General features: G+C 35.7%; 1 protein-coding gene and 1 pseudogene across 2 annotated transcripts; both read left to right on the forward strand.

Annotated features, from left to right (window-relative positions):
• The first annotated feature begins 327 nt into the window (after window positions 1-327).
• LOC132103797 (pro-neuropeptide Y-like) lies at window positions 328-6,051 on the forward strand (annotated as a pseudogene).
• LOC132102827 (protein PALS2-like) lies at window positions 3,006-19,349 on the forward strand. Of its 2 annotated transcripts, XM_059507501.1 has the most exons (14): window positions 3,006-3,154; window positions 6,003-6,065; window positions 6,654-6,755; window positions 8,261-8,379; window positions 9,696-9,848; window positions 10,058-10,207; window positions 11,095-11,322; window positions 13,353-13,484; window positions 13,596-13,692; window positions 13,830-13,901; window positions 16,824-16,985; window positions 17,073-17,275; window positions 18,405-18,533; window positions 18,666-19,349. In XM_059507501.1, the coding sequence occupies exons 3-14, from the start codon at window positions 6,725-6,727 to the stop codon at window positions 18,840-18,842; spliced, it is 1,653 nt and encodes a 550-aa protein (XP_059363484.1). In that variant the 5' UTR covers window positions 3,006-3,154; window positions 6,003-6,065; window positions 6,654-6,724; the 3' UTR covers window positions 18,843-19,349. The 2 variants fall into 2 exon arrangements, with proteins under 2 accessions (XP_059363484.1, XP_059363485.1); XM_059507502.1 differs by lacking the exon at window positions 6,654-6,755 and having other exon boundaries at window positions 3,007-3,154; window positions 18,666-19,347.
• The last annotated feature ends 1,287 nt before the right edge of the window (window positions 19,350-20,636 follow it).

Genomic DNA, 20,636 nt, shown 5'->3' on the forward strand with positions numbered 1-20,636 from the left:
AAGACACTGCAGTTCTTTTTCTGGATGACCCAAGGTCATTTGCTAGAATATAGCACTATATGATAAAAGACTTTTACAGTTTCTTCCTAAAATAGCATTGTGACATACAGTGAATTCAGCAAGTATTCAGAGTCGAACCCCTTGCATTTTTTCTCTCTCACATTTTGCCAAGTTCTGCTTTAAATGTAAATTGTAATTAACTCTCATGTTGTTCCAAAATCATATTAACTGAAACATGTCCTGCGGATGTTTTTGTTTTTATTTTGGGGTTTTCTTTACCAGCATTCTTCAAACCATGTTCTGTTCCTCAGAAGAAAGAAATGCATAACAGGTTTGGAACAATATGAGGGTGAGTAAATGATGACAGAGCTTTAATTTTTTAGTGACTATTTACTTTAACACCTTCTGCAGCGATTACAGCATCAGGTGAGTATGATGCCACAAGTCTGAATATAGCCTACTTATCTGCTGCATTCAGGACGTTTGAGAATTAGTTATTTCCTTGTAAAGTTGTCTCTTAGACCTTGTATAACAATGAAGACACGCCTTCTTGTCGTTTTAAGCGCTGCACTTCTCCAGATGCGTGCTCCACATCTGTTACAGTATATAAATGACGAGCAATCGCCTTCAGTCCGCCAGGACATCTGAGATCCAGGAGAGCTGCTCTGGCAGTCAAACCTCACAAGAAAGAGTCTGTGATCAGAGGAACGTGAGTAAAACAACCTTTCTGTTTTGTTTTAATCCTATGTTGGTCGTCAGTTTTAATATGCAAGTTAAACCATTCAACACTAGAGAGCTGTAAGGTTTCAGCCAAGTCCAGTTAGCAGTGATTTATATTGTCTGAAGTCACATTTTATTCTACACCATTAAAAATGGCAATAGGCTATCATATTTAACTGTAGGTAAATAAGTGAACGAACACATGCTTAGATTGTTTATAAAGGTTTAACTGTGTTCTTAAATTAAGAGTAGCCCAGTTGACATGTATTATAAATTATATATTTATATTTATGAAGGTGCAAAAATTGAAAAAAGTACAAATGTTGTAATTAATAATACAAATATTTAATTAATACTTTTTTTTGTCTAATATTTTTGTACAAAAACTGTATATAATGAATATAAATAGCCTAATTCTTATAAAAACAACATCAAGCTCTGGTCTAAGTAATTGTAATTGTTCAAAACTAGGCTGCCTTCACATTTTTAGCAGCATTTATTCATTCATTTATTTTCTAGATGCCCTCTCATCAGCTGGTGTTCATGGTCATTGTTGTGATGTGGATTGTGACGGTCACAGATTCATATCCATACACACCAGACACAGCCATCCCTGCAGAGGACATGACCAGATACTCTACTGCACTACGACACTATATCAAGCTCATCACACAACAAAGGTAAGATTAAAAACAAAATAATAGTATAAATTGATAAATGAAATACAGCAAGCAGGACAACAGCTTTGAAATTATCTTTACAAAGAAATAGGTCTTCATTTTTTTACACTAATCATGTGTTAATTATTAAAATAATACTTTCTCTTATTTTAAGGAATATGTTGGGAATACGTTAATTTTGTGCAGCCTTTTTATTTCCTCTGATGCTTTCGTTGCTCTGATTGTGCTAACGTCTCTCAGGTTTGGGAAAAGAAGCAGTCCTGAGCCCATGGGTTCATGAGTCTGCTGTTGAGAGAGACACAAGAAAGCATTCCTGAGTCAACATATGATGAAGCAGGCACTGAACATGACAAGATCAGGTTACAACTACAACAGTTTATTTAGTTGGAGACTGGATATTATCTTTTTATATATACATGTATAATTGTCTCTTTTTCATGTTCTTTTTCACTTTTTTCATGTTATATGATTTTGTCTTCACAGATTAAAGGAAATATCCAATTGGTAATTACTTTTTTTTCCATCCACCAAGTGATGTCAGCGGTGACCAGAGAATGGCAGTGTGTAACTTTTTAAACCTTTGCTCTGATATTGTTTTCATACACTTTGGACATTATGTTCTGTATTATTAATTATACAGTGTCAATTAAATGCAATGAAGAAATTAAAATGAGTGGTTGTACATTAATTAAAGCACAGTCAAGTTTTTAACCACATAATAGACTGAAAACATTTATTATTCATGAATATATTCTTAGGTCTAAGCTACTTTTCAGACATACTTTTCCAGACCCCCCAATACAGTAAAACTGCACAGTTGAGAGTGGTCTTTTATTGTGGCCAGTCTAAGGCACACCTGTGCAATATTCATGCTGTCTAATCAGCATCTTGATAGGAGGTGGATGGATTATATCAGCAAAGGAGAAGTGCTCACTAACACAGATTTAGACAGGTTTGTAAAACAATATCTGAGAGAAATAGGCCTTTTGTGTACATAGAAAAAGTCTTAGATATTTGTGTTCAGCTTATAAAAAAGTGTTGCATTTATAATTTTGTTCAGTGTGTGTGTGTATATATATATATATATATATATATATATATATATATATATATATATATATATATATATCATCAACACATAAACATATTTAAATAATTTATGCTTTAAATGTGTTGATGCTGCCCTCTTCTGGACAATAAGATTAAAATAGAAGTCACCACCTGGACAGAAGATGTACCTGAAAATTATATCTTATTACGGTGTCATAACTGATAATAACGACCATACAATAGTTTAGTGTGCTCCTGTTATTGCAAACATAATATTTCATAACGATGATGGCTATGTTTTGTTTTTGTTAAACGGTAAACTAGCTCCCTAATAGATTCTTTATAAAGGGAATTCTAAATGTTAAATAAAATTTAAATTACTTCAACTCATAACATTAATATTAAACACTTTTGCGTGGTCATACACACCCTGCGGAAGTAATGTGGAGGAGAAAATAATCGTCTCACATTTTTCACAAATGAGTCGCACACGCAGAACAGCCTACGGTCAGTGGGCGTGTCCTTTCGCATCCCGTGTATCTGATTGGTTATTCCACACGGGCGTCAACCAAAGGGGCGGGCCCGAACGCTTTGACTGACACAGAGTAGTAGAGAGGATAAGTGTCTTGTTCTGTCTGCTTGGGATATTCATGGGGTTTTAAATTTCTCACCGGGACACAGGTCCACCCAGGGGCTTCAGTGAGGTAAGTCTCGAGGACTGTGACTGTTTCGGGCATTGTAGATGCGGGTGTTTGTGTGAACAGGGCTCTACACGTGGCTGGACACACTGTGTCACACTGGAGACACTTTTGATTGGAGCGCTAACCAGCTAAATCCAGTTAGCCGTCTAATAATAAACAGCTGATCGCTAGCGCTACGCGACTACTATTAAAAATAACTTTTGCAGCCAGTTCAAGCTATGAATGAAAGAACTGCGAAAACGAACACATAGTATTAACTTTACAACGTAGGAGAAAACGAATAGGTTTGTAAGAGCTGTATTAGCACATCGCGAGCAATGTGGTGCGTGCATCTCGCGCGCCGGGCGTTGCGTTTCCGTGAAGTTGAAAGGGCCGCACGTGCGCTTGTGTTGCCAGCGTGAAAACCTTCCTGCGTAAGGATACAAGTGCACACCATCTACATTTGCGTCTGACTACTTTAATGGGGCCAAATCTCAAACATGCACGAGCAGCCAAACATGTTTCTCAACCTATTGAGTTACCATAGTTTAGTAGCAAATCAAAAGGGAAAATCACTGAATCATGCACCGCTCGGATTTGTTTGTTGTCTGACTCATGATGATTACATCTATTTGACACCTTCTAGGAAACCATGTAGCTATGTTTTTGAACATCACATGTCAGGCAGATCAGAAACCAAGAGGCAGTATTGATGTTTATATAAAAAAATGGTGAGGTCTGAGACATTAGTTGCTATTTTATTTTAGGGACCATTTATAATTGTATTCGGCAAGGATGTATTAAGGTGATCACAAGTGACAGGAGACTTTACAAAGAATATAAAAATAAATTATAAAGTATCCCGGTTTCCACTAAATATTAAGCAGCACCAGCTGTAATAATGATGATAAGAAGAAATGTTTAAGCACCAAATCAGCATATTAGAATTATTTCTGAGGCATCATGTGATACTTAAAACTGGAAAGATGTCTGCTGAAAATGTAGCATCAAAAAAAAAATTACAATTTAAAATGTATTTAAATATAGAAAATTAGTTTTAAACTGTAATAATATTTCACAGTATTACTGTTACTACTGTATTTTCATCAAAAGCAGCTTTGGTAATCAGAAAATTCTTCTTTCTGTGAAACCGTTATTAAAGTTATACAGTAATAAATTGTAACTTTTATATGCACATTATTTTTATATGTAATATTTAGTGGCAAAATATTTTAGACAACAATAAGATAATAAAATAAGCTCTGTAATGCAGTGTTTGTTACTCATTGTGAATGACCCAGTAATATTTATTTATGAATATTACAGTAATTTTATTTTTAAGGAAAAAAAAGTTTTTCATTGTCTTTCTAAAAACTGTAGCTTTGGTTTTAGGTGACTGAACTGTCAGGTTAGTTAAGGTTAGCGGTTTAGTTAATGCATGGTGGTGTTTGCAGTTAGTTTAAAATGTAACAGTTTGAAGAAACATCTCATGTTATATATTTATCTTGTGTTGAATGTAAGCTTCTCTTACATGCTGCTCCACTTTGAAACACCTTGGCCTAGTTACGTTTTCCCCAGCCTTTCGGCCTCAAGCTATTAGTGTGAACATACTCCTCTACAGCATACTGTGGAGCCGCACATCATGTACAGTGGCTCATAGCAAATCACACAAGACCGAGTCAGCAGCATTACTCTGCTCGTTTTAAATGACCAGTGTACTGTGAGTCGTGCAACAGTGATGGGCTTCAACATTAGACTCCTAAAAACTTCAGCCTTTTTCCCAATTAATAGTGATGTTAGATGGAGTGATTGAAACATAATATGCAACTTTGTGGTGTCTTTTTTGTTCTTGTGGCTTCATACATAATTACCCCCTGTGAAGTGAGAGATGAAGGCTGCTGTTTTGATCTCGTTATGAATCAGATCAAATTCCACGCTTCTTAATCTGTTGTATTCACCTGCTGCCACAGTCGTAGTGTTTTTCTTCTTCCTTAAGCAGTCAGAGCCTTGAAATGGATATGCATTCTATCGGACGTGTGTGTGTGTATATATATATATATATAAAATTCAAGTCCAATACAATGCATATATAATTTTACTGCTTTTATTTGATTAAAATAACAGTAAAAACAACAATTATCACTATTGTGTGAATTAATTCTGTGACGGCAAAGCTATTTTTTTTTCGGTCTTCAGTGTCACATGATCCATCAGAAAAATTTCAATAGGTTGATTTGGTGCTCAATTAATATTTAACAATGTTGAAAACAGTTGTGCTGCTAGCTATGTTTTGTGTGGAAACCATGAGAATTAATTTTTTCGGGGTTCTTTGATGAATAGGAAGTTCAGAAGAAGCCTACAGCATTTATTTGAAATAGAAATCTTTTGTAACAATAACATTCTTGAGTCACTTTTACTGTCAATTAAATCCACCCCTGCCGAATTATATGAATTTGCCCTATTAATATACTGACCCCTAACTTTTGAATGCTAGCGTATCTCAGTTTGATTTTACTTCCCTAAAAATATGTGTTCTTCCTAAATGCATGTTAAAAGTGAAATGGACACACCGTTCTCTGTGATCATGCAGAAGTGTTTTATTACTTTCAGAGGAACTTTGCACTTTGCACGTCATTTGTATGTGAGCTGCTCTTTTGTTTTTTAAAATAAAGAGATTGTTGTTATTGCTTGCATTAAGCTGTCTGCTAATTTTTCCCACAATAATCCATTGCTAACTAAATGAAAGTATTAGTTTTCAGTTCAATCAGATGCCAATCTCAGTTAATATAGTTTTGGTGCAATGTTTCATGTAGGCCCACAGAAAGGGGGGTTTTGCAGTTTTTAATAATGTTGTAAATGTGTCCTCTCACAGGTTTTTCTGTCTCCATGAGCTCCAGATGAGGTTCTGTGAACTGCACTGAAATTACTTTTACAGGTGAGTCATTACATATAGCATGCAGTGTTATATTCTGTTGTCAGAATATTATCCTTTCTGCGCTGGATTGACGTGCATGGAAATAAACATTTCCTTAAATGATAACGGCTGCTATTATATTATCCAAAGATGCTGCCATTGCTAAAGTACAGCTGAGAGTTTTGCTTGTTTCTGCACAAAACCTCTTGTACGTGCTTCTCTGTGTAAACGTATCATATCACATATCATAGGATTGTGGTGTTTATGTTGAAGCTATAATCAGCAATTTACAGAAATCTTTGATGGTGTATCTCTGATCATGTAGATGCAGTGTTGTGTGTAAAGATGGTTTGTTTGTGGGTAAAGTCCTTTTCTCTTGAATTCACCTCTTTCATAGTGTAAGGGTCTTCTGAAAGGTTTCAGTGACAGTGACACACGATTTCAAAGACTACTTAAATGGATGAATCTCATGCACTTAGCTGACAGTGCATGGTTAAAAATGACTCTGTGTTTTTTATCAATCATTTGACTTTTTCATCGTGTTTTCAATGAAAATGGAAACAGAGTGAATAAAGATTCTGATGTGGACCTGCTTCTTCCTGTCCCCAGGTGCATGGTTCTCATTGCTTTTGAAGACTAATTTTGTCTTAGCCGTGAGCTTGCTCTACGATATAGGTATAATGACTGTTGCCAATGCCAAGTCTGGCACAGGTAAGCACCTTCGAGCAGGGGTCTCCAAACTCGGTCCTCTAGGACTGGTGTCCTGCAGAGTTTGGCTCTGCTCTCACAGGTTTATGAGATGCTCATAGATCACTTGGGTGCGTGAGATTTATGATATCCACTGAGATGGGACAGTGGCATGGCTTCACAATTATTTCTTTCGGCTTCATAAAAGAAGGTCAAATTGCATTGAAGGAGAAACCAGAGTCATACTGAGCAGAGTGAAATGAAAACAATATTGATTTATTGTATTGAAACATATTGAAATAGTGTATTATATTTAAAGGAAATGTACTATTTAAGTTTTTGTTGTAACTTAATAAATGGACAATGTTTCCACAGTCATTAAGTGATCATGTTAAACAATCATGATCTCAATATGAATTAAATATTTTTGACTATGACCCCCCCCCCCCCCCCCCCCCCCCAATTTATACAGCACATCAATAGAGGTTTTCTTTTATACAGCACATCAATAGAGGTTTTCTTTTAATGTCAATTAAAATGACAGTGCTTTGCTTTGCCTCAATCATATAAGGTCTAATAAAAGCCAAAAGTATAAATAAATCAATCCACTCAGCCTCATTATTAAAAGCTAAGGAATAAAAAGTTCTACATTTGGGATTTTGACTTGGGTCAGTAAGCAACCACCCAGAACAGTCTAGCAGCTGGATAGCAATGCTAAAAAAACACAAAAACGGTTGCAATTGCTACATAGTAACTGCAGTTGACTTTTAATTGAATTTGATAAAGATGACTTAATGTCTACAGATTTTAGACCTTTTTGCAAACAGCTGCTTCCAAGTATGGGTCAGAAACGAAGACCTCTTCAGTCCGCTGAAGGACACTTTACCGGTGTCTAATGCATCTTGCCTCTATAGAGAGGGACCCATGCAGCTCAGTGTGTGGAGATGGAGAAGTTACAGACAAGCTCTGATGAAATGGCTCGTCTCAAAGGCTCAATGACCTGCATGTATGACCCTCAGCTCCGTGTTTTCTTTCAGCTACATCTGCTGACACCATTTCTCTGCCGTGTCGTGCAGTTTGTTGCCTTATTGTGGGAGAGGTCTCTGTGTGGGTTTGTTCACCATGGAAATGGTTAATGTTTGCACAATGCAAATTACACCACTTCGTGATAAACATGCCCCATTTCGAAGCTCTCAAGTTGTTTATAATTGTCTGAGTGCTTTCTGATGCAGCAATATACACATGTATTTTTGTCATTCTCTGTTACTGGAAAGCAGGAGGTAGTGTAGTGTTGACTGTAAACAGGATCCCAAATCAACTTCCTGCCACACCAGCCAAGCTGTAGGAAGCTGTGGAAACTATTTTTGAAAGATATATTCATGTTGACCGATGATATGCAGTTCATGTAAATTTCTGTTGGTGTTTGGGTTTAGTCAGAATGCTTTATTTGATAAATTCTTTTATCTTAATCCCCTTAATTCCAGTCTAGGTTATTTTATTTCTGTTAATATTGTGTGTGTGACCCTCAGCCATGCAGCAGGTGCTGGATAACCTCAAGGAGCTGCCGCCTTCAGCAGGAGCCAAAGACATCGACCTCATCTTCCTCCGTGGCATTATGGAGAGTCCCATAGTTCAGTCCCTCGCTAAGGTATAAACTAATACTTCATATCTTAACTAACTTAGTTTGATATCTATTAGGAGACATCAAATGATCAACTGCCACAAAACTCAAATTTGTTAGATTTTAAACAGTCATTGAAATTATTAGTTAATAAGAGAACTTGTATCTGCCACCTGATATCAGTATAAACCCGTTTCCATGTGTGCACATTTGTGAGGCCAAGAGTTGTTTGTCTTGTCACAGGTCATGAGAATGTGATGTACAGGGGGCCTCTTCTTATTCTTAATTTAGCTGTGTGAAATTGTTCAGATTGTGAGGTATACCGGTTGAGTTTCACTTTGTTTGATTAGGAGCTAACGCACTATTGTGAGAAGCATGTAGTACGTGTTACTGTTCTGTCTGTTGATTTTATAGTAAGAGTTAGTTTACTATAAGCATGACTAACATAGTTTGATCTTCATTAATGTCCAGTTTGTGAAGTCTGTGTCCCCTGAATAATCCTGTGCTGACACACTTTTCAGTCCATTATATATATATATATATATATATATATATATATATATATATATATATATATATATATATATATAAAAATAAATATAAATAATAAAAATTTTGTTTATTTTTTATTTATTTGTTTTTATTTTTTTTATAAATTTTAACTCCTGGAAAGTTAAAAAAAAAATTTAAAACTTTTTCCTAAGGCTAATTTCTAGATTCTGGTTTCTAGATTCTAATTTCTGGATTGGAAACCATACTCAAGTCGTCTTCTCACATTTTTATTTATTTATACGTTTCAAACACACACTTCACTAACTGATTGCTGAACGAGAACACTAAATTGGAAAAAAAAAACATTTGAGGCAAAAAATTTCAGTGTAATGGAAATAACATTGAAATAAAAAACTGTGGGTCTTAAAAATACACAGGATTCTTTTTTATTTCACTTTTTATCATAGTTTTATTATGATGTATTTTTATATTTAAAGACTGAATGTCTGATTGGCACAAGGGGAAAACAATCAAATGTATTAAAATAGATTATTTGGAAAAATAACAAATATAAGAAAGCATGAACGAGAAAATTAAATAATAATAATAATAATGTGTTAAACATCTGTTCGTTTTAATAAATATCAAGCCCTGAGATACTTGATTAAATTATTATTCTTAATGATTAAATCAAATAAATGATTATTCTTAACATTTGGAACTCTCTTGCATCTGAAGTGTACCTGGCAGTGCATTTGTTAACGTGAGACGTAATCAATCTAGACGTAATCCATTAATCCGTTTCTTGGCGAGATACTCCAGTTATTTAGTCTCCGCCCACTCTCACTCAGGCTCGTGAGCGACTGGAGGATGTTAAGCTGGAGGCGGTGCAAAGTAATAACGTGGAGCTAGTGAGTGAGATCCTGTCTGATATGAGCAGTCTGACCACTCATGATGAAAGTGCAGCAGAACTCTGTAAGATCCTGAAGGAACCCCACTTCCAGGTACTAAACGTGTGTGTGTGTGTGTGTGTGTCTTACATGACATTACACTGACTGTTTATTAATCCGGTTGCTGTCTCCGTAGTTAAGAAGCAAAATCACCTCTAAACACTTGAGAAATTGGACAAATTAGTTTTTTAAAGGGAAGATGATTAATTTGGTGATTTGTTGTTTATTCTCTAAACATGAGTGAATTCTCTTGGTATTTTCAGTCCCTGTTAGAAGCTCACGACAAGGTGGCCTCGAAGTCATATGAAGCTCCTCCCACCAGCACCAACTCCACCAGCATGACCAGCTCGTCCCTCATGCCGGCTGACACGGTTCGCGTGATCAGCCTCCAGAAGAAGGACGGAGAGCCTCTGGTGAGTGACAGATGTTCTCAGTTTCACAGGACAGTCAGATCTTTAGCTCTGTAGAGTCTCTCTACTCACAGCTTGTGTTTCAAATCCATGCGGTGTCATTGGGTCAGTCTGCATAATCATTAACAAGATCTGGGCTTAATTGTTAAATTAGACCCCATATACAAGGCCAACCAGACTCGAGCAGATCTATAGTTGGCAACCGTGCAGTGTGTCTGCCAAGGTCAGAAATTCACCAGGGTGCTGGTTAAAAAAGACATTTATTGCATATTAAATTATATTATATTAAAAGGCACTGAATATAACATTGAGATATTTTAATATATGATTTTATATAAAGTGTCACGAAAAGAAAGAAATGTTATTTTCCCTGGCTTTTAATATAATTGATAATATAATGCAATATACTTTAAATGAATGAATAAATAATGTTATTTTATGTGACTTTTAATTAAATGATATAATCCAATAAATGAAAAATGTAAATTTCAGTGGCTTTTACATAATACATAATAGATAATATAATACAGTATCCCTTAAATAATTCAAATAATATACAATAGAGTATTCCTTAATTAAATGTAATTGTTTAAATTAATTTCAAATATAATTTTAATTATATTTAAATGTTAATTATTTAATGAGATATTGTTTTATTATTTGTTATATTAAAAGTCACTAAATTTAATATATATATATTTTTTATGTAAAGAGATTGTATCATATATATTAAAGGCCACTGAAAATAACATTTAATTATTTTAATATTATATTAATATGCCCTATAAAGAAGAAGGGAAAAAAAAGTTTAAAAATATTATCCGTTAATAAAAAGTATGTCTGACTCTTTGTGCTGGGATTTCTGAGGGTCATGGTGTCGTCTCTTTTAGGGTGTAACGTTCCGGGTGGAGGATGGTGACCTTGTCATCGCGCGTGTCATGCACGGCAGCATGATTGACAGACAGGGGATGCTGCACGCAGGTGATGTCATCCGAGAGGTGAACGGCCGAGAGGTGGGCAAAGACCCCATGGCTTTACAGGACATGCTAAAGGACTGCAATGGAAGCATCACACTCAAAATCCTGCCCAGCTACAGGGACACGCCTCCACCTGCACAGGTCAGCACACCACCCATTCACAGCAAACCCAGTGAGATTAAATGACATTTTACAGACCAAAAATATTCACACCAAGTTAATGCCAGAATTTACGTGTCATTTTTATTAGATTATTTGTAATAAATAAATACAAATTGAATGTACATACATTTAATTATTTTGTATGTGAACAATTAAATCAAACCAATCTAACCTCCCAAAATTTGGTTTTTGTGTGTTTTTCATCCAAATTCAGATTTAGTGTCAGATGTACTCAAGTCACTTTTTATTTGTTACACAGTCCTTTTTGATGTATGATACCAGGTTTGAGTAACCGGTGTCACTGAGGAAATACTTTTTTTTTTTTTTTTTTTTTTCTCTCACTTTTACTCTAGAGTCATCTATTATAGTCAGACGTGATTCATTTTTTCCACAATCAAATGTGTCCAGTAAAAGAGAGGAAACTTTTAAAGGGGGCATCAGATGAAATGTTCACTTTTTTGCATTTATTTAGCTTGCTGTTTTAATTTGCAGCCGATTTCTATGTAGATAGCCAGCTATTTAAATAAGACCACCTCCGAGCCATATATGGATATATAAACTTGTCTTGTGTCAAAGACAAATGAAGAGAGGGGTGGGGTGAGCAGTAGCTCATTAACATTTAAAGAGACATGCACCCAAATGGCTCACTGTGAACAGAGCTGTTTGTTTTACAGACAACTGAGGAATTTTACCCAAAGTATGTTGCAGATATTTCAGGAAGACCCTAAGTATCATACCAACTTGTGAAAAATGGGCATCTGATTTCCTCTTAAATGTTACTGGCATGACTGGACACTAAATAAATGAACATGACTATGTAAAATATTTTTCAAAAGTACTTTTTTTTTCATGAAAACAAAAATCATGAAAGAAGTGGCAAGGATTTGATGTAAAAGGTCATCCTTGTTTGAACTGCAAGTATCTTTCCTAATAATCAGATGCTGGGAGTAGAGCACAATCTTGTCCCATAGTCCTGCTATTAGTGCTGTTTAACCTCCTGATGGCTTATGGGTCCATACAGTCCTTGAGGAGGGAAAAGGAGAGACCTGGCCTCTGGGTGACTCAGAATGCCATCGGGCTGAAACTGAGCATGGTATTCCTATTAATAACACCGCCTGTGTGAAGTAGGGCAGATAGGAGTTGAATGCATGCACACCCTTACTTTCTACTCTGTAAATCATGGAAATAAATAGATCCTCAAATTACCTTAGGGTTTTTTTTTTTTTTAATCAATGTTTTCTAATTCAAGTGTTTTGTACCACAATGAGTCATAACCAGGACATATAGGACTATAATGTACATTATGTACGGTACAAGGAAACTGCACAAGTTAAGCAGGTTTTGCAGGTCCACACCAATACAACATGGTTGCACTTTTAGGTCCTCCAACAGTGCTGCTGCACATCAACCCTGTTACCATTTCCCACTCCCCGAGAGAAGGCTTCTAAGAAAGTATGTCCTTCACCTACTTTCCTTTGAATAAATACTGTTTAAAAACCTCGCACAAGAGCAAACACTGGGGGCCAGGGTTTACAGAGATCCATTCCTAACCTACATTTCTGTCTTTTTTAGACCTGAACTTTACTCACTGACTTGGTTATGTGCAGTGAATGACCACTGTGTGTTTACTGTTGGGAAATCATCACTGATAAAGATCCACCAGGATCCATAAATATTTCATGTGAAAACATACTGCTGTCCTTCTCTATGAAGCCCATTCACAACACACACTAACATAGGCTGTCTGTTACTATGCATTTATTTCCCAGGCTGCCATTTTCTATAGACAAGACATTGACGATGTGAAATAGGACATAGGCCCTTAGCAATACTGAATGCAGATGTTAATCAATTTAATGTAAGCATTAGATGGTTTATGTAAAACACCTTCCCAGCTTTATCATCATTTGTCATCATATGACATAATGACATTTTTAGGCTATAATTAGTGGCTTAAAATGAATCGGATGTTGAAAAACATGAGTAACAATACTTTCTTTGCCCTTTAGGTGTATCTGAAACCATATTTCACCTACACTCCTGACAAAGATAATCTGATCCCTTGTAAAGAGGCGGGTTTGGCTTTCTCTAAAGGAGACATTCTGCACATAGTGAACAAGGAGGACCCCAACTGGTGGCAAGTGAGAAGCAGAAGAGTTTTTGTCAGCTTTGTTTTGATCTGATTTCTTTAACCGCTGAAATGTTTGACATGTTGAAGCTATATAGTTTCTGTTGTTGTTGTGGTTGTTTAGGCATGTAATGTTAACGGAGGCCGCACTGGCTTGATCCCCAGTCAGTTTCTTGAGGAAAAGAGGAAGGCATTTGTAAGGAGAGACCTGGATGGATCAGGTACAGAGGTTTAAGGAATGTTTCTTTTTTTATTTTAAGTCTAGTTATGGATTAAATTATTTTAAGCTTGTATAAGATTTCCATCTTATTGAATTTATGCTGTAAACAATAAAGTTCCACCTGTGGGTTTGTTTTAGGAATTCTCTGCGGGACATTAAGTGGAAAAAATAAGAAAAAGAAAATGATGTACTTGACAGCGAAAAATGCAGGTTAGATTCACAGGGGTTCTTTGCTATTAATGTTTAATCTTTCAAAAGTTTGGTGTCATTCTTTTATTTAGCAAGGTTAGATTAAACTGGTCAAAAGTGACAAATCATTTTTAACCCTATAAATCTATTTTGTATTTCAAATAAATACTGTTTTTTTTGTTCTATTCTTCAAACAATGTTGGAAATAATGCATAAAGTGTTCCCCAGAAATATTATATTCAGAGCTGTGCTGCTTTATAAGAAATGTTTCTTGAGCGCCATATCAACATTTCTGAATGGTCATGTAACACGTTACAAATTCAGCTTCACCATCACAGGAATTAATAAGAATTTTAAATATGTTAAAAGTTGTAGTAATACTTTTGGTAAAATAAATGCGGCCTTAGTGAGCATAAGTACGGAGGCTGAGAGAACTCAAGACAACATCAGTTTGACAACATGTGTGCGGCAAATACTCACAACACAGATACAAAAACACGCTGCAAATACTTGCAGTGAGAGCAAAAAAAAAAAAAAAGTGTTGCAAGTAGCACAGACCACAATGGAAATGTTTCAAGGGCACCCCAACAGCCCTTAAAAAATATTAACCGTGGTTTTATAGTGTAGTGATTTATTTTATAATTGTTTTTATTTTTTGAATAGCAGTTGTATAAACCACAGATGTACAAATACCATGGTTTAACTATAGTTATTGTAGCAAAACCATGGTTCATTTGTGGCTACCATGGTTAAACTATAGTAGTTTTTTTAAATGGTAAAACCATGGCTAAATTTCAAAGGGGAGGCTAGCCAGATTATATAACATTTCACAGTTTCAGTAATTGTGTATTTCATCAGCTTTCTAAATATCATTAGCTTAAATAAGCTAAGGAATCATAGTATCAGCCAGGGGCGATTCTAGGATTTAGATTTTAGGGGGGCTCAGCCCCCAATAAGGGTATGATTAAAAAAATATTATTTGACTATTAGGGTAGGGTGGTATGCTACTAACCTTACTGCAATCCACTATTCCATTGTATTCCCTGTATTTCATATATGGTAGTAGGAGTACTGACTGAGCCATATACAACACTGTAATAAAAAAATAATTATTGGATGTGACCACTAGAAAATAGGGAATGTCGTTTTTTTTTTTTTTTTTTTTTTTATACAATGAAGACCTCCTGATTCATTCACTGTACAAACACACACACACATGTTTCCAGTACAAACACAACATTTTACTGTTTGCATTTCTATGCTCACATACAAACCTCAGATATGAATTTTTTCCTTTGACGATACCACTGCTTTTTCTTATAAAATGTACAGGGAAATTGGCAGACAATTAAAACAATGTCAGGGTTCAATGACTGAAATGAATCTTGGGAACACAGTGGTATTGTGTGTGTGAGAGGCTGTCTACGTTCTATTCTCACCTGACTGTTGCTCATTTGCAGACCTACTCCCACACGACAAGAAAAAATGTCGTATATCCATCTACAATGAAATATAAATTATTTTAGCTTTTTAGCCTTTATAATCAAAAATACGGTTGGATATTCATAAAGTCACCCCATGAAAATTAATGTCATTTTAAGTATTTTAACTAACCAGCTAATATTCATAAAGAATATAGACAAACCATGTTTTAATGTAATTGTCTATTGGCAATATGATTAATCTGTTCTATATTTATTTCTATTTATTAAAAATAACAAAATGAATTATCAATTTGCCACTTCTATAAATCAAGTATAAATAGTACAAAGTACAAGTACAAATCTAGTATAAATAGTATAAATCAAGAAAATCAAAAATCCCTTTACTCTAAGCTTACTCTAATTTATGTGTCATGACACTCCTGCTGATTCATTATTACTTAATACAAAACTATATTTAATAATACAAAACAAAATAACTCCACATTCTCTCTCTTGGCCATCTAGTGCTTTCAGACAATGATGTGTGTCTTTAATCATTTCTGTGCATGGCTGCATAATGTAATGTCAAAATACATAATAATATGTCTGTAATTTTAAAAAGTAAATGAAAATAAATCATGATCGTTTTCTGAATCTAAAGTATGTTTTCATGGGTGTTAATCACTTCATTTTTGTAGGAATAAAAAACAACTATCACACAAGGGCTGAAGGTGAACGCAGCGAAACGTATTGGTATTGGATGAGAAACCGAGCCGTCCCGTGTGCTCCCAATGCTCCAGTAACATTACATTATGTAAACTGCAATGCATTTATGACAAAGAACTGCACCGATGCAGATGTAATATCATAGCATTAGCAATCTATCAATAAATGCACGCACACGACACACACCTCGTGCTCTCTGATGTTCGCTCTGCTCGGCACCCCTGCAGATTGAAAAATGCGCTAAATCCAAGCAGACTGAGATAAGGGGAGGAGCCGAAACTTGACGCAGCTTGCCGCCGTTTCAAATGAGTTTTTTAAAGGGGACTGAAGCGATCAAAAATGTATTAATCAAATATTTTTTTAGGGGGGCTGGGCAGAAGTTTAGGGGGGCTGAAGCCCCCCTAAAAAGGGCCTAGTGACGCCCCTGGTCCTAGTGACGCTAGGATGTTAAACAAAAATCTGACATTGATAAACGTGTCTCAGACGGTCGTCACTTTTTGCAGTTCAGTTAGCATTCCATTGTGGTCTGTGCGTATTTACAGTGCGTTTCTGTATTTGGTTGTGTTGCGAGTGTTGGCAGCATGTTTATTGATTTGAATGTGTTTTTTTCTATTTGCATGTGTTCAACTCTTTCAGCCATCATTCATAAGACTTCTTTTAAAAACTTTTTTTTTTTCTTATTAAATCTTATTTAAAAAAAAAAAACTTACTGACCCCAAACTTTTGAATGGTAGTGCAAGTAATTATTTATTTATTTTAAAATTAACTTTCAAAACTTCTCTCTTTCTAATAGAATTTGATCGCCATGAATTACAGATCTATGAAGAAGTAGCAAAAATGCCTCCATTCCAGAGAAAAACTCTTGTGCTTATTGGTGCACAAGGAGTGGGCCGCCGAAGCCTCAAGAACCGCCTGATTGTGTTGAACCCACTGCGATTTGGAACTACTGTACCTTGTGAGTCTATAAAGTTAATAATTACATTTATAATGAATACATTTGTCATTTTACAAATAAAAAGTCTGAATTTCGTCTGTTTCTCAGTCACTTCTCGGCGTCCACGTGATGATGAAAAGGACGGCCAGTCGTACTGCTTTGCGTCCCGGGAGCAGATGGAGACAGACATTAAGGCAAGTCGCTACCTTGAGCATGGTGAATATGACGGCAATCTGTATGGAACCAAAATCGACTCCATCCATGAAGTCATTCACACGGGACGTACTTGCATACTGGACGTCAACCCACAGGTGCGTGGTTTTGTGAATGACAGAAAAAAAAGCAGTTTAAGCAAGTTAGGTTTTGAAATTGTACTGTATATTGAAATCTGTAATAGAACATATTCTTCACAGATTAATAGTTGTTGAGGATCTGCTAAACTACCTGTTACTACCATAATCATGTCCAGGGATTCCCAAACTTGTCAGTGAAACCCTTTTGAGCTAAAATATTTACTTAAAGAATCCCAGAGATTTCAAAGCTGTAATGAAATGGAAGTAGCGCCAGATCTTTTCTTCCATATTGTGATGTACATCCAACTGAAACCTATTACTGGAAAAGGAAAAAATCTTGGACAGGCACTTGGTTCCATCCATTGTTTGTTGATTGGATAAAACCAGAGCTGAATGTGAGCTTGCAGTTGATCGTAAGAAAGGGGCGGGGTTTAAGTGAATGGAGAAGTGTGGTATACACCACCAGCGAGTGGTGAGGAAAAAAACAAACCTGGATGAATCATTCACAGTAAGATTATTACACACATTTGCAAAATTTGCTAAAAAAAACATTTTTTTTTGAGGCGACTTAATAGTAAATAAGTAAGTTTATAAAGTATACAAAGTTCTGGTTCTTGAGGACCCCTTAGGATTTATATTATATATATATATATATAAAATGCAATGCTTATTGTGCAATAAAACTTACTGTGACGTCTGAACTCTGGTGTGGTGCGAAAGTGTAAGATGTTTCTCAGAGATGGTGCCTGCCTAAATTCATATACTTAAGCACCAACACTAAAACATTAAATCTTAAAAAAAAAACTGATTTACCTGATAATCTAATTATGTAATTACAATTTTATAAAGGTGAAAGTATTGGTGAAGATGAAAAGGTATTCTGTGTAAATTTGCCTGTGTGCTGTAGTCATCAATGCAGTCCAGACATGATTTTACAGTGAAACATTTCAAAATTCAGAGGGTTCGCAACTAGATTAACTCAAGAATGATCACTTTATGGTTTTTAAATGGTCTTGGATTAGTGTTATAATGTATTGAGCGCTTCGGAACAGGGAAACCTTTGTTTTAGTTGATTCAGAGCTTCAAAAAGCTTTAGTTTCTCCCATCGCTAACAAAAAAAACGTTATTTGATAAATTTGCTCTGCAGGCACTAAAGGTACTGAAGACATCAGAGTTCATGCCATTCGTGGTTTTCATCGCCGCCCCAGAGCTGGAGACACTACGGGCCATGCACAAAGCTGTGGTGGATGCTGGGATCACAACCAAGCTCCTGACGGTCAGCCTCATTTCTGTCTGTCAAATTAACTTTCTTAATTTTTCAAATATTAGAGAGTTACCATTAGGCTTTGAGACATGCTTCTTTAGAAGCTACTATTAAGTCTGATGACTTTTCTTTTTGTCTTTTAAGGAAACGGACCTAAAGAAAACAGTGGACGAAAGTGCCAGGATCAAGCGGGCATACAATCACTACTTTGATCTGACTATAGTTAATGACAATCTGGACAAGGCCTTTGAGAAACTGCAGGCAGCTGTGGAGCAGCTGACCACACAACCACAGTGGGTCCCTGTGAACTGGGTTTACTGAGACGTACAGCGGTCCAGACGCCCCATCATCATCCTCATCATCATCATCATCGGTGGCACAATGATAGGTCAGCGGCACAGAACACAAGTTCACATTGAAAGGACCCACCAGTCACTATGCAAATGTACACCCGCCATCCAGTCACGACAGACATAAGGGAAGTGTACTTATTTATTTAAAATTTTTATTTTCTACTTACTAAAACTTAAATTCTTTATGGAAGCCCGTTTCCGCCACTAAATAAAAAAAATAAAACAAGGTAATTGTGACTTTTTATTCTCAAAATTCTGACTTCTTTCTTTTCTCAGAAATGTGAGATATGAATTTGCAACTGTGAGAAGAAAACTCTGAATTGCGACTTCATATCTTTAGATATGACTTCATAACTCACAACTGAATGTTATAAAGTCAGTATTGCAAGATATGAAAAAATATTCTGAGAAAAAGTCTGAATTGTGAGATGTGAGAAGCCGCAATTATCTGGTTTTATTTTTTATTCAGCGGCGGAAACGGGCTTCCATAATAGTAGGAGAAAAAAAAAAATAGGATTAATTTATATTTTTTTTTAATGGCTTGTCATTAAAAACAATTATTTTCCAAATAATTTTAAGCTGTATTATAGTATTTAAAGCAGGGGACTGTTCTCTTACTGTAATTTTAGTGTTAACAAACGTAGGTTTACAGTGCAGGATTCATCTCCCATCTCGTGATACAGATCAGTCACTACAGTTTGTCAAATGATTTAAGCAGCTTTAGTTGATCCAGCTTCTGACTCAATAAGATCTTCTTAAGTGTCATTCTGTTATCCTATTTGATTTCATTTTATTTAAATTGAAGGAATGCTAGAAGTAAGCCAAATTTTACTTTCACATATATCACAGTAGCACTTTATTTTATAGTCCTGTTTTGTATGCACTATAATAATTGATACTAATCCTGAACCTAACCAAAAAGCCCAGAGCATACTTCAGTTTTGATGCAAAGGCTTAAAGGGGTAGTTCACCAAAAAAATGGTCATTTACTCACCCTCATGTTGTCTGAACCTGTATGAGTTTCTTTCTTTTGTTAAACATAAAAATATATTTTGAAGAATGTGGGTAAACAAACAGTTGTTGGTCCCCATTGACTAATTTGGTAACCCACATTCTTCAAAATATCATCTTTTGAGTTCAGCAGAAGAAAGAAATTAATTCAGGTTTGGAACAACTTTAGGGTGAGTAAATGCCAGAATGTTCCCTTTTGGGTAAACTATACCTTTAACAGATGTGAATTACTACCCCCCCCCCACCCCCAATCAGGCAACGCGGTTGAAAACACCCCTCATTTTGGCCTTGCCCACCAGACTGGTAACCCATTACTGTCCTGCAGAGACCTATACTTGGACCGAGTAAATGTATTTATATTCTTTTAAATTAGTTGCATTTGTCTCTTAACTGCCTTTCAGTGTCTTGTTTTGGTCAAGTTTAAAATGCTCAACCTTGGTAGATCATTCCATTCATCAGCGCTGCACCTCTGCATTTGGATGTATTTGCCTATAGTTTTTAAAAGCAAAAGCTTGTTCTGTGTGAACAGCCCCTAAACCTAATCTTATCTCAAGTCAAAGTTACCTAATATTACTTAGTACTTAATGCAAGTACACTAAGTGTATGTACTATAAAATAATGTGCATCCATTATCATTATTTCAATTTTATCATTGCAGAATTATGATCTTACGTCGTTGTGTTGCTTGTGTGTGCTAATATACAGAATCAGCACTGTTTTTAGCTAAATGCCTTTGACACAGGCACAGAAT

This window comes from Carassius carassius, chromosome 24, assembly GCF_963082965.1.
Source record: "Carassius carassius chromosome 24, fCarCar2.1, whole genome shotgun sequence".
Lineage (NCBI taxonomy): Eukaryota > Metazoa > Chordata > Actinopteri > Cypriniformes > Cyprinidae > Carassius > Carassius carassius.

Excerpts from the sequence above, each read along its gene's own strand:
- LOC132102827 (XM_059507501.1), top strand. The coding sequence starts at position 6,725 with ATGACTGTTGCCAATGCCAAGTCTGGCACAG. Across the intron at positions 6,756-8,260 it reads CAATGCCAAGTCTGGCACAG|CCATGCAGCAGGTGCTGGAT; the intron begins GTAAGCACCTTC and ends TGTGACCCTCAG. Across the intron at positions 13,485-13,595 it reads AGGACCCCAACTGGTGGCAA|GCATGTAATGTTAACGGAGG; the intron begins GTGAGAAGCAGA and ends GTGGTTGTTTAG.